General features: G+C 54.4%; 1 protein-coding gene across 1 annotated transcript in view; it reads right to left on the bottom strand.

Moving 5' to 3' along the window:
• Positions 1-14,463, bottom strand: part of LOC125637681 (MLX-interacting protein-like) — a 42,068-nt gene that overhangs the window by 9,073 nt on the left and 18,532 nt on the right. Inside the window, 8 exon segments of the mRNA XM_075129232.1 lie at positions 7,368-7,455; positions 7,746-7,789; positions 8,320-8,782; positions 9,627-9,664; positions 11,127-11,222; positions 11,686-11,848; positions 13,184-13,225; positions 13,981-14,094. Coding sequence (XP_074985333.1) covers positions 7,368-7,455; positions 7,746-7,789; positions 8,320-8,782; positions 9,627-9,664; positions 11,127-11,222; positions 11,686-11,848; positions 13,184-13,225; positions 13,981-14,094 — 1,048 coding nt within the window.

Genomic DNA, 14,463 nt, shown 5'->3' with positions numbered 1-14,463 from the left:
GATCCTGGGAACTACAGGCCAGTCAGCCTCACCTCAGTCCCTGGAAAAATCATGGAGCAGGTCCTCAAGGAATCAATTCTGAAGCACTTAGAGGAGAGGAAAGTGATCAGGAACAGTCAGCATGGATTCACCAAGGGCAAGTCATGCTTGACTAATCTAATTGCCTTCTATGACGAGATAACTGGCTCTGTGGATGAAGGGAAAGCAGTAGACGTGTTGTTCCTTGACTTTAGCAAAGCATTTGACATGGTCTCCCACAGTATTCTTGCCAGCAAGTTAAGGAAGTATGGGCTGGATGAATGGACTATAAGGTGGATAGAAAGCTGGCTAGATTATCGGGCTCAACGGGTAGTGATCAATGGCTCCATGTCTAGTTGGCAGCCGGTATCAAGTGGAGTGCCCCAAGGGTCGGTCCTCGGGCCGGTTTTGTTCAATATCTTCATAAATGATCTGGAGGATGGTGTGGATTGCACCCTCAGCAAGTTTGCAGATGATACTAAACTGGGAGGAGAGGTAGATACGCTGGAGGGTAGGGATAGGATACAGAGGGACCTAGACAAATTGGAGGATTGGGCCAAAAGAAATCTGATGAGGTTCAATAAGGACAAGTGCAGAGTGCTGCACTTAGGACGGAAGAATCCCATGCACCCCTACAGACTAGGGACCGAATGGCTTGGCAGCAGTTCTGCAGAAAAGGACCTAGGGGTTACAGTGGACGAGAAGCTGGATATGAGTCAACAGTGTGCCCTTGTTGCCAAGAAGGCCAATGGCATTTTGGGATGTATAAGTAGGGGCATTGCCAGCAGATCGAGGGACGTGATCGTTCCCCTCTATTCGACACTGGTGAGGCCTCATCTGGAGTACTGTGTCCAGTTTTGGGCCCCGCACTACAAGAAGGATGTGGAAAAATTGGAAAGAGTCCAGCAGAGGGCAACAAAAATTATTAGGGGACTGGAACACATGACTTATGAGGAGAGGCTGAGGGAACTGGGGATGTTTAGTCTGCGGAAGAGAAGAATGAGGGGGGATTTGATAGCTGCTTTCAACTACCTGAAATGTGGATCCAAAAAGGATGGCTCTAGACTGTTCTCAGTGGTAGCTGATCACAGAACAAGGAGTAATGGTCTCAAGTTGCAGTGGGGGAGGTTTAGGTTGGATATTAGGAAAAACATTTTCATTAGGACGGTGGTGACGCACTGGAATGCGTTACCTAGGGAGGTGGTGGAATCTCCTTCCTTAGCCGTGGTCTACACTTGGAGTTGAGGTCGAATTTAGCAGCATTAAATCGATTTAACCCTGCGCCCATCCACACGGTGAAGCCCTTTTTTCAACTTAAAGGACTCTTAAAATCTGTTTCTTTACTCCGATTAGCACTGAAATCGGCCTTGCCGGGTCGAATTTGGGGTACTGTGGATGCAATTAGATGGTATTGGCCTCCAGGAGCTATCCCAGAGTGCTCCATTGTGACCGCTCTGGACAGCACTCTCAACTCAGATGCACTGGCCAGGTAGACAGGAAAAGGCCCGCGAACTTTTGAATTTCATTTCCTGTTTGGTCAGCGTGGCAAGCTGCAGGTGAGTGCAGAGCTCATTAGCAGAGGTGACCATGCAGAGCTCATCGCAGAGGTGACCATGATGGAGTCCCAGAATCACAAAAGAGCTCCAGCATGGACCGAATGGGAGGTACGGGATCTGATCGCTGTATGGGGAGAGGAATCCGTGCTATCAAAACTCCGTTCCAGTTTTCGAAATGCCAAAACATTTGCCACAATCTCCCAGGGCATGAAGCACAGAGGCCATAACAGGGACCCGAAGCAGTGCCGCATGAAGCTTAAGGAGCTGAGGCAAGCCCACCAGAAAACCAGAGAGGAAAACAGCCGCTCTGGGTCAGAGCCCCAAACATGCCGCTTCTATGATGAGCTGCATGCCATTTTAGGGGGTTCAGCCACCACTACCCCAACCGTGTTGACTCCTTCAATGGAGATGGAGGCAACATGGAAGCAGGTTTTGGGGATGAGGAAGATGATGATGATGAGGTTGTAGATAGCTCACAGCAAGCAAGCAGAGAAACCGGTTTTCCCAACAACCAGGAACTGTTTCTCACCCTGGACCTGGAGCCAGTACTCCCCGAACCCATCCAAGGCTGCCTCCTGGATCCGCCAGGCAGAGAAGGGACCTCTGGTGAGTGTACCTTTTTAAATAGTATACATGGTTTAAAAGCAAGTGTGTTTAATGATTAATTTGCCCTGGCATTCGCGGCCAGTACAACTACTGGAAAAGTCTGTTCACATGTCTGGGGATGGAGCGGAAATCCTTCAGGGACATCTCCATAAAGCTCTCCTGGATGTACTCCCAAAGCCTTTGCAAAAGGTTTCTGGGAAGGGCAGCCTTATTCCGTCCACCATGGCAGGACACTTTACCACACCAGGCCAGTAGCACGTAGTTGAGAATCACTGCAGAACAAAGCATTGCAGCGTATGTTCGCTGGCTTTCAAACAACATCCGTTCTTTATCTCTCTGTTATCCTCAGGAGAGTGATATCATTCGTGGTCACCTGGTTGAAATAGGGTGCTTTTCTTAAGGGGATATTCAGAGGTGCCCGTTCCTGCTGGGCTGTTTGCCTGTAGCTGAACAGAATTGTTCCCCGCTGTTAGTCACGGGGATAGGGGAGGGTTTAGCCAAGTGGTCGGGGGAGGCAAAATGTGACCTTGTAATGAAAGCACATGGGCTATGTATGTAATATTAACAGCAAGGTTTACCATGAAAGAGTGTACCCATTGTTCTATAAAATGTGTCTTTTTAAATACTACTGTCCCTTTTTTTTTCTCCACCAGCTGCATGTGTTTCAAGGATCACAGGATCTTCTCCTTTCCAGAGGCTAGCAAAGATTAGAAGGTGAAAAAAACGCACTTGCGATGAAATGTTCTCTGAGCTCATGCTGTCCTCCCACACTGATAGAGCACAGACGAATGCATGGAGGCAGATAATGTCAGAGTGCAGGAAAGCACAAAATGACCGGGAGGAGAGGTGACGGGCTGAAGAGGGTAAGTGGTGGGCTGAACAGAGGGCTGAAGCTGATAGGTGGCGGCAGCATGATGAGAAGAGGCAGGATTCAATGCTGAGGCTGCTGGAGGATCAAACAAATATGCTCCAGTGTATGGTTGAGCTGCAGGAAAGGCAGCAGGAGCTCAGACCGCCACTACAGCCCCTGTGTAACCAACCACCCTCCTCCCCAAGTTCCACAGTCTCCTCACCCAGATGCCCAAGTACACGGTGGGGGGGGGGGGGCCTTCGGCCACCCAGCCACTCCACCCCAGAGGATTTCCCAAGCAACAGAAGGCTGGCATTCAATAAGTTTTAAACTTTTAAAGTGCTGTGTGGCCTTGTCCTTCCCCCCTCCACCACCCCTCCCGGGCTACCATGGCAGTTATCCCCCTATTTGTGTGATGAATTAATAAAGAATGCATGAATGTGAAGCAACAATGACTTTATTGCCTCTGCAAGCTGTGATCGAAGGGAGGAGGGGAGGGTGGTTAGCTTACAGGGAAGTAGAGTGAACCAAGGGGCCGGGGGGGGGGGGTTGTTCATCAAGGAGAAACAAACAGAACTTTCACACTGTAGCCTAGCCAGTCATGAAACTGGTTTTCAAAGCTTCTCTGATGCGCACCGCACCCTCCTGTGCTCTTCTAACCACCCTGGTGTCTGGCTGCACGTAACCAGCGGCCAGCGATTTGCCTCAACCTCCCACACCACCATAAACGTCTCCCGCTTACTCTCACAGATATTGTGCAGCGCACAGCAAGCAGTAATAACAGTGAGAATATTGGTTTCGCTGAGGTCTAAGCGAGTCAGTAAACTGCGCCAGCGCACTTTTAAACGTCCAAATGCACATTCTACCACCATTCTGCACTTGCTCAGCCTGAAGTTGAACAGCTCCTGACTTCTGTCCAGGCTGCCTGTGTATGGCTTCATGAGCCATGGCATTAAGGGGTAGGCTGGGTCCCCAAGGATAACTACAGGCATTTCAACATCCCCAACAGTTATTTTCTAGTCTGGGAAGAAAGTCCCTTCCTGCAGCTTTTGAAACAGACCAGAGTACCTGAAGATACGAGCGTCATGTATCTTTCCCGGCCATCCCACGTTGATGTTGGTGAAACATTCCTTGTGATCCACCAGTGCTTGCAGCACTATTGAAAAGTACTCCTTGCGGTTTATGTACTCGCCAGCTTGGTGCTCCAGTGCTAAGATAGGGATATGAGTTCCGTCTTTGGCCCCACCACAGTTAGGGAATCCCATTGCTGCAAAGCCATCTAGTACCTGCACATTTCCCAGGGTCACTACCCTTGATATCAGCAGATCTTTGATTGCATGGGCTACTTGCATCACAACAGCCTCCACAGTAGATTTGCCCACTCCAAATTGATTCCCGACTGACCGGTAGCTATCTGGCATTGCAAGCTTCCTCAAGGCTATTGCCACTCGCTTCTCAGCTGTGAGGGCTGCTCTCATCTTGGTATTCTTGAGCCTCAGGGCAGGGGAAAGCAAGTCACAAAGTTCCATGAAAGTGCCCTTATGCATGCGAAAGTTTCGCAGCCACTGGAAATCGTCCCAGACCTGCAACACTATGCGGTCCCACCAGTCTGTGCTTGTTTCCTGGGCCCAGGATCGGCGTTCCACCGCATGAACCTGCCCCATTAGCACCATGATGCCCACATTGCCAGGGCCCGTGCTTTGAGAGAAGTCTTCGTCCATCTCCTCATCACTCTCGTCACTGTGCTGACATCGCCTACTTGTCCGGTTTTGCTTTGCCAGGTTCTGGTGCTGCATATACTGCTGGATAATGCACGTGGTGTTTAATGTGCTCCTAATTGCCAAAGTGATCTGAGCAGGCTCCATGGTATGGCGTCTGCACAGAAAAAAGGCACGGAACGATTGTCTGCCATTGCTCTGACGGAGGGAGGGGTGACTGACGACATGGCTTACAGGGTTGGCTTACAGGGAATTAAAATCAACAAAGGGGGTGGCTTCACATCAAGGAGAAACAAAAACAACTGTCACACAGAATGGCCCCCTCAAGGATTGAACTCAAAACCCTGGGGTTAGCAGGCCAATGCTCAACCCAATGCTCAACTCACTGAGCTATCTTTCCCCCTGGTATTTCAGGCAGGACTGAATCCCCATTCAACTTTTCAAGGTGCCCCTGACAGACCTCACCGAAACGATTGTTGGCCATTGATTTCACGGAGGGAGGGAGGGGGGAACAAATGAATACAAAACAAAGCTGGTGTATTTCTTGTTTTGATCCACTCCATCTATCTTTTACTTTTGGCTGGTAGCAGACGGTGCAGTAGGACTGCTAGCCATCCCCATCTCCTGGCTGCTCAGCAGAAGATGGTGCAATAGGACTTCTAGCCATCCTCATCTCCTGCCTGCTCGGCAGAAGACAGTGCAATAGGACTGCTGGCAGGACTAAAGAGAATGACCTGGTCGAATCACTCCTATTTTAGTCCCTGCGCCCATATCTGCCCAGGTGCTCCTGACTGACCTTACCGAGGTGGCCAGGAGCACCTCGGACATGATGACGATGGTCATCAGGCCTATTGCACCGTCTGCTGCCACAAGGCAATGGGCTGCTGCTGTGTAGCAATGCAGTACCGTGTCTGCCAGCACCCAGGAGATGTATGGTGACAGTGAGTTGAGCAGGCTCCATGCTTGCCGTGATATGGAGTCTGCACAAAAAGGCACAAAACGATTGTCTGCCATTGCTTTCACGGAGGGAGGGAGGGAGGGCCTGATGACATGTACGCAGAACCACCAGCGACAATGTTTTTGCCCCATTAGGCATTGGGATCTCAACCCAGAATTCCAATGGGTGGTGGAGACTGCGGGAACTGTGGGATAGCTACCCACAGTGCAACGCTCCGGAAGTCGACACTAGCCTCGGTACTATGGAAGCACTCTGCCAAGTTAATGCATTTAATGCACTTAGAGCATTTTGTGTCGGCACACAATCAACTATATAAAAACGATTTCTAAAAACCCGACTTCTATAAATTCGACCTAATTTCGTAGTGTAGACATACCCTTAGAGGTTCTTAAGGTCAGGCTTGACAAAGACCTGGTGGGGATGATTTAGTTGGGGATTGGTCCTACCTTGAGCAGGGGACTGGACTAGATGACCTCCTGAGGTCCCTTCCAACCCTGACATTCTATGATTCGGGTCGCTCGTGTGGGCAAGATCCTGATGCTGCTCCCCAGAGCCCAGTAGGGCACCGTGGGTGAGCCATCCCACCCCAGCACTTCTGGGCACATGTGCTATTGAGGGAACCTGTCAGACACTGCCCAAGTGGGTTCAGGTCCCAGTCCCCTTCTAGGAGCAGAGGTCTGTTCATGTGGAGGAGAGAAGGCTCTAGGCCCCACACTCCCAGGATCCACCCCCAGATCAGTGATGCCGTGAACCCTCCCCAGGGCCACCCTCGCCATGGGGAGGAGCCTAAAACTGCAGGCTCCCCACTTCGTCCCCAGAATGGCACATTCCAGATCAGTGCCAGTCTGGGGCCAAACCAGCCTCTGACCCACAGACCTGGCTTTCTTGGATGTGATCACCCATTAGTGCCACTGAGCTGGCATCCCCAAATTTGGACAGTCCGGGCCCCACACCAGCAGGCAATGCAGGGTGAGCCACCCCCTAGTCACCCCATTCCCCGGAGCCAACCCCCTCCACACACAAACAGGTGTCCCAGCCAGCCCCCCCGAGCCAACCCCCCAGATCCCCCAGCCAGCTCCCACCTTGTCATCACCCCAGATCCCCCGTCCAGCCCCCAACCTTGCCATCACTCCAGATCCCACAGCCAGCCCCACACCTTGCCATCACTCCAGATCCCACAGCCAGCCCCCCACTTTGCCATTCCCCCCGATCCCCCAGCCAGCCTCCACCTTGCCAGCCCTTCAGGTCCCCCCAGCCAGCCCGCCAACCTTCCTGTCCCCTCAGAGTCTCCAGCTAGCCCCCACCTTGCCATCACCCCAGGTCCCCCCAGCCAGCCCCCCAGATCCTCCAGCCAGGTCCCCCCCAGCCATCCCTCCAGGTCCCCCCCAGCCAGTCCCTGACCTTGTCATCCCCCCAGTCAGCCCCCCCATCATGCCATCCCCTCAACACGCCCTCTCTTCAGCCACCTGTGAACCCACCAAGTTCCCACTCCCTAGATACTTATGAGCCAACCACCACCCTGCCCCTACCCTCTTCGTACCCACCCCAGCCTGATGCTCTTCCCCAGCCCCATCACCCCTGTCCCGTCACCCCCGAGAGCCAAGCACCCACAGCGAGAGCCCATGTGATGAGGAGCCTGAGAGCAGCACCCCCCATCTTACCCGTGCTGGAGGAGGCAATGACAGAGCAAGGGTGGATGGGATTCTCCATCAGCAGAACACCTGCAGGGAGCTCCAGGGGGGCGCAGACCTAGAGGGGAGAGACGAGGAGGGAGTCAGCAAGGGAGGACAGAAATCTGCCTCAGCCACAAGCACTGGGGGGAGAGTAAGGCACCACTAAACCCAGAAGCGTTAGCGGAGTGATTCCTATGTGGATTTAAATTGTATGACTCATCATCAGGAGGTGCTGTGACATCAGGGAGGGGGAGGAGCTTATAGATGCCCAGCCCAGCCCTCCACAGCAGGGGGTGCTGTGACACCAGAGAGGGGGAGGAGCCTGCACTGCCCAGCCCCACCCTCTCCAGCAGGAGTTGCTCTTACCTGGGAAGAGTCCCTGGCTGGAGTGAGGGGCTGTGGCGATGGGCCTGGGGGGAAAAGAAAGTGGGTAGAGGAGGAGTGAGGCTCACCCACAGAGACCACAGCTCCTAGGTAGCCACCCAGGGCAGTGTCTCTCCAGCCCTGGGTCTTGCGATGGCCATCTGAGGGGGGCGGGGGGAGAGGCTCCCCTGTACTGTGGACACCCCCACCCACTCCTCCCACCAGCAACTCCATTGTTTCTCCCCCACCCAACCGCCCTCCCCTGTACCCCCACACCAGCAATACCCCTTATGTTCAGCCCCCTGCCAACTCCCCCTCCTCAGTGCCTGGTCCCCCACCCCGACAGCAACCCTCTGTGCCCAGCCCCCCAGAGCAATTTCCCCCCACACTGACCTGTGACAGCAACACCCGCAGGCATGCCAAGTTCCCCTGCCCCACACACCCATCCCCACCTGCCTGCCCCTAAAAGCAATGCCCCTGTGCCCACTCTCCCCACATCCACTCCCCTTCATCCCACCACAACAGCCCCTCCCCAAGTGCCAGGCAGGCAGGCTGCGCTGCCCACACAAGCACATACCTGCTACGAGCAGGCGGGTAAGGAAGGCACTGGGGACTGCTGGGGGGTGGGTGGCAGTAGGCGCTGGGGCAATGGGCTGCAGTTGCCGGGACCTTGCCCCATTGGGCAGGGGTCCAGATGCAGGCATGGCAAAGGTGCCCCGGGGTGAAGGAGGGTGTCGGGTGGGTGAAGGGGGCTTTTCAGCAGCTGTGTGGGTGATGACGGAGAAGACAAGGGTGGGCTGGGGGTGCTGCGTGGGAGGGCTGGGCGGGGGCAGGCTGACCCGCAGCGGGGAGGTGGGGAAGAGCGGCAGGAAGGTCTGGTGCCCGTTCAGGGGTGTGAGGGGCTCCAGATCCAGGGGGAAGGAAAGGGAGGTGAGAGAGCTCCTGTGGAGAGGCAGCTCCTTAGTGCTGGTGGTCATGTCCGGGTCACAAGTGCTGGACAGAGAGACCAGTGGGGCAGCAGCTGGCAGCAGCGTGGAAGCCTGGGGGAAAGACGGAGAGAAAATCAGCCTTACCTTCCTCAGCAGGGGGCCTGCTGTTAGGGAAAAAGGGTTCCCCTCCCGTCTAGGGTTAGGAGGGTAGCCTTCCCTGGACTTCTGTATTAGCCAAACAAAACACAGAGTCTTGGCTCTTTGATAAAGTGAGGCACTTTATTGCTAGCAAATAGGACAGCTGAAGGGCTCACCAATTCCTTTTCAGAGGAAAATGGTGAAGCCCCGAACAAAGAACAGGGATGAGCTTTTATAGCTTGGTTCAACAGACATTGTGATATCTCTTCCAGTTCGAACCGGTTAACCCAGTCTGTTTGAAGTTCTGGGGTAGGTAGGAGCATGGAGGCTTATCTGTATAAGGAATTCTCTCCCCAAAAGCAGGGAGTGCAGGTTACACACAGTTCACATTCTTTCTATCCATAAACAAAGTAGAAAGGACAGATAAGCTAGAGAAAAAGACAGCAGCGTAGCTTTACATGATTATAGGGTCGTTTTCTGGGGTTTTTTCCCTATCACTGCAACACTAGGCCAGGAGGAGGGGCCTGTACCGCCCAGCCCTGAACTTCTAGCAGGGGGCCTGTGACAGCAGGCAAGGTGGAGGGGCCGGCTCTTCCCAGCCCTGCCCTCCCAGCAGGGGGGGCTGTGACACCAGGGAGGGGTCTGCACCACCCAGCCCTGCCCTCCCCAGAGGAGGGGTGCTGTGACACCAGGGAGGAGGTCATAGACCTTGCAGTGAAGGCAAAGCATAGGCTGCAATGTGGTGCCAGGTGATCTCTACAGACAGAGGGCGGGGGCATTGCTGAGCAGTCAGAGGGCAGCTGCTACTTCTATTCACCTGGGTCACAGGCTGGGTGCAACAGGCAGCAAAGAAATCTGTGAAGGGAAAGAGAAAAAGCATGAACTATTTGTGACAAAGAAGAAAGGCTGAAAGGGGGTGGAGAGATGAGGGCAGGGGGAAGAGAGAGAGAGAAAATGCAAAGGACCTGGATAAATCAGAGCAGAATAACCATAATAGGAATGATTATAATTACATCACAACACTTGGTACAAATGGCAGCTACAGAGCTCAGACTTGGGGGACCCCGGAGCTGGGATTGCGGGAGCTGTGGGTCAGGACTGAGGGGCATCGGCAGAGCTGGGGGTAGGCGGAAGCTCAGGACTAGGCTAGCAGGGGGCTGCGGGTTGGGATTGAGGGGCGTCGGCAGAGCTGTGTGGCTGCAGGGTACACAGGATTCCCTGCTGCGCAGTGGCTGGGGCCGTAGCAGTGGTGACTAGGGTGACAGCTGTGGGTTGGTGTGGTGTGTGCATGGTAGTTCTGAGCGTATGGGCAAACCCCTTGATGAAATGGTGACTCACTGGCCCAATTACCTCATCTTGAATATGGGGAGGTGGCCTGGAGACACTACATATCCCAGAATGCACAGCTTAAATTTGACCTGAGATACTTCACTGGGTCCATGCAGGGACCCAAAGTCTCGGCTGGCTGCCCCTTGGCATCAGGGACGTTCGCAGTTGGGGCGTGGCCATCCAGCTAACCTGGGCAGCATCTGGGCCCAGACCCAGGACCAGAAACAGGAAAAACAGACTTGGAGGGCCCGCTCTGAACCTTTCTTGGCAGTGGCTACATGAGCAACAGACAGGAGGAGTTTCAGGGAGTCAGAGGCGCTAGAGGTGACAGAGGAGGCACAGCTGAGCTCCTGGAGGCTGGGGCTGGCGGCCCCCAAGGGAGAGCTGGCCGGGCTGTCTGTTGGGTCCAAGCGAGGTGCAAGGAGAGAGACAGAAAAAGACTGAGATAAGGCTCCTTGGCGTACAGCCCCGGTGTCCTGCCAAGGCCCTGCAGCAGAAAGTTCCACTGGTGTGTCCCATGCTGCGGGGGCAGCTCTCTGTCCACAGTCACTTCACAATCTCCCTGCCACTTCCCTTTGATGAGCCCGTCAGACAATGCCAGGCCTGCAGAGCCAAACCCCATTCCCCACCCCCGAAGCCTGCCAGCACTCAGCTGCACAACCTGCCCGTGGGGATTTCCAATTCCTCCCAGCAACAGATTAACAGTGTGCTCCAGCATGGTGGGGAGGGGACGCCCCCGGCCTGACCCAGGGCGGCAGGGGAGGGGATGCCCCTGGCCTGACCAAAGGTGGCCGGAAGGGGATGCCCCAGGGGGGGCGGCTGGGAAGGGACGCCCCTGGTCTGACCCAGGGCGTCTGGGAGGAGACACCGGGCTGATTCCCTCTATCACCAGGCAGCATGGTGTTTGGAACCCCCCGCCGTCGCCGTGCGCCAGGATAGCCAACCTCACCCCAGACGGGATCCGTGCACAGTGGCCAGTGCAAGTTACCATGAATGGGGTCCAGGGTGTCCATGAAATCCTCTCCAAAGTTAGGATGCAGCTGGGTTAGGGTGGGCTGAATCATGTCCGTGTTGCCTTGGTGAGCTGGGGAACACAGTATGGTGATGCAGGTCAGACACAGCACCAGCCGCTCCCATCCTGCCCAAAGCAGAGCCCTGCCCAACCCACCTCGCTCCCCTCAGGCACCAGACTGCCAGGCAGCGAATGAGGACTCTAGGGGGGCCCATTCACACCCCTAGATAGAGAGAGGCAGATATCCGGAGACAGGAATGCCTGGGGGATACGGGGGTGAGGGGGGTCAGAGCTCAGGACCATCCCCTTTTAGCACTTGGGGGGCAGGGGATGCAAATGAGAGAAGGAAGCGCCTATGAAGCATGGGGGCAGGGCAGAGATCCAGAGAGGGGAATCCCTCTGGGAAGGGGAAGAGATCCAGAGACAAGAATTTCTATGGAGAGATGGGGAAAGGGGGCTGAGACCTGGAGAGGGGAATGCCTATGGGGCATGGAGAGGGGAATCCCCTGTGTTAGGAACGCTGATCAGTGCTCACCAAGGCTGCGGGGGTTGGGCCCCACATAAGGGTTGCGGCTGTAGAAGATGGTGTTGGCCAGGTCAGAGATGAGGCTGTCCAGGGTATCCAGGTCGAGCTCCATGGGGCAGTTGCCCTTGGCCTCACTGCTAAGCCCCTCACCCGGGACAGCATGAGCCACTCCCTGCCCGCAGGGGGGGGGAGGAGAGAGACACAGACTGATAACTGGTGACCCAGATCCTGTGACAGATGGGACAATAATAATCAGCAGCACCCTGAACAAACCTTGCTGAGTTAAGGTGAAGTGTCTTGGAAGGTTGCTGTATTATTAAAGCTGTGTCTGGATTACTGTGGGAGGATGTAACTCCTTTAAGGGGAACACAAGACTAATGCAAACCCTGGGAAGTGGCACGTGCTCAAAGGACTCTCTAAAATGATGGGCTAGACTAGACTGATCTTTTAGTTAAGTGGGTTGCCTAGGAAATACTTGGGGGGGGGGGGGGGGGATGCAAGTTAGCGGAGTTACCATTTTGAAGTGGCGCCTTGGGGAGAAACCCATTGCCTGGCTGATACCCATTCATGGTCTCTTCAAAGGGGATAAAGGAGGGACTCCCTAACTCCTGGGGGAGCTAGTTCTGATTGACAGCTGCTATGAACTGGTGACCACAGAAATATCCCTGGGTGAGGTCTAGAGGACTGATCATCGGCCAGAGCCCTTGCTGGAGTTGGGGTGATCTCTGGTAAGCTTATTACCAGTGTGTAACTTGTGTTATTGTTTTCATGTTTTCTCTGTAATGCTTTTACCTTAAGAATAAAAGTGCCTGCTCAGAAAAGCCATGTGATCACTTGTAACTGCTAGCAATGTCATTGTTATTCATCTCTAATGAGATTGCCCAGCACAGATGCTGGCCTGTTTAGACAGTCTGCTTTGCTGGGGGATATCACAGCACAGTCAGGGGACTGCACAGCCTGGAAATGCCCTAGGCAGGGCAAGGGAGATATGTGTCTCCACCCAAAATAGGTGGCATCTGAGAAGCGTGCAGCTGAGAGTGGGTGCCCTTGCAGGACCACAGAGGGGAAACACAGGTGCAGATGCATCTTACGCTGGGGCTTTGGAGTGCCATTTAAAGTGGATGGGGGCAGCAGCACAGATTTGGTCCTCCTGCCACTCCTCTTCCCTTCTCATGTGCTTCCCCCGCCCCCCCCCCTCCACCAGCCTGACCTCCCTGGCCTATGAACCCGCCCATCCACCACCTTCAAATCTGAGTTTGATGCACCAGGTTGCAGTGCCACTCGTGGCTAGGCCATGGCCCAGGTGGTCCCCCACCTAGCTCTGCAGCCGATGCCATGTACCAAGGCAGGGTCAGGAGCTCGGGCTGTGGGGGAGAGCTCCCAGCAGGGGGTGCTGTAGGGAGCGGGGCAGGAGTGCTGGGAAGGGGGGAACTCCGGGCTACTCCAGTGCCAGCCTCTCCCAGCAGGAGGTGCTGCAAGGTGTAGGGACAGAGCAAGGAATCTGTACCTGGGTAGATAAAGACTCAGGTTTATCTTTCTTCTTCTGGACCTAAACATTAAACAAACAGGAGCTTTAAAACCAACACATGGTCCTTGCCCACCAGTCCAGGGCATCGTGTCCTCTGGCATGGGGCTGTTTGCCCATTCACTCCCTATCCCCAGCAGGCTGGGATTTCACTGAGCCAGCCTTTGCTTTCTCAATCACGGAGGTAAATTTGGGTGATCTGAGAGGGAAGTGGGGAATCGTGCAGGAGCCGGGGGGTCCCACCAACTTAGTATTATAGCAGTTGGGGAGATCTACACAGGGCTGCGGGCAGGCAGGGGTGGCTGCTGGCAAAGATGACAGCCAGCTGTCCAGTAATGGAGGGATGGGGAAAGGGACTGATGGATGGATGGAGTACGGATTCCAGGGAAGCCCAGAGTTTGGCATTGAGTCACCCCTAGACTGCAGGGCAGTAATGGCAGTTTCTCTCTACCTGGAGACTGCTCAGTGCCCTCTTCCCCTTACTTGGCATAGAGATCTCAAAGCATTTTACACCCGAGAGGGAGGGGGGCTCAGTTTTACTCCTGATGGGCACGCCACAGAACCCAGCCCCCACTGCTGCCAACTTTTCCCTCGATGGCAGTGGCAGCAGACAGGCTGAAGACTGAGCAGCTCTGGGGGCCACAGCATCTACTGCTGCCTGGGCTGTATCTGCTTTGGCATACAGGACAGCAGCTTCTGGGCCTGCTAGCAGAGCAGGGCACTGTTCAGAGCAGTGGGAGGACACCAGAGATGCAGGGGTGGTGGTGGTGGGGTCTTACCCGTGTGCAGAAGTATGTCCGCCACTTGTGATACTCCCGAATGACCACTCCAATCTGGCGCTTCCAGTATTTCCCTTCCATTATCACGGCCTGCAAGGCAAGGGCAGGGTGGGGCTAGGGCCAATCGGAAAATGGGGGTGGGAGGGAGTTTCCATAGAAAATTCAGATTTTTCAGCAGAAATTCAAAAACCAAAAAAATCTCAGATATAAAATTAAATATTTCAATTAATAAATGCTATGGCCATGCCTCATGAGAGCTGTAGTTTGATTGCCCCGTGCTTCCATTCTCCCTTATAAACTGGCCTTCCTGGTTGGACTACATTTCCCATGAACACCAAAATCTTCCCTCTTGGCAAAGGAAGCAGTGCATTGTGGGCATCCCTGACCACAGTGCATCATGGGAGATGTAGTCCTGCTGGGGAGCGCAGCCCAGAATGGAGACTAGGGACATGAGGAAACCGAATCACAACTCCCATGATGCAT

Source organism: Caretta caretta, chromosome 6 (assembly GCF_965140235.1).
Source record: "Caretta caretta isolate rCarCar2 chromosome 6, rCarCar1.hap1, whole genome shotgun sequence".
NCBI classification, from domain to species: domain Eukaryota; kingdom Metazoa; phylum Chordata; order Testudines; family Cheloniidae; genus Caretta; species Caretta caretta.
Note: the sequence above shows the minus strand (reverse complement) of the source record. Positions and strands in the feature narration are given on the sequence as shown.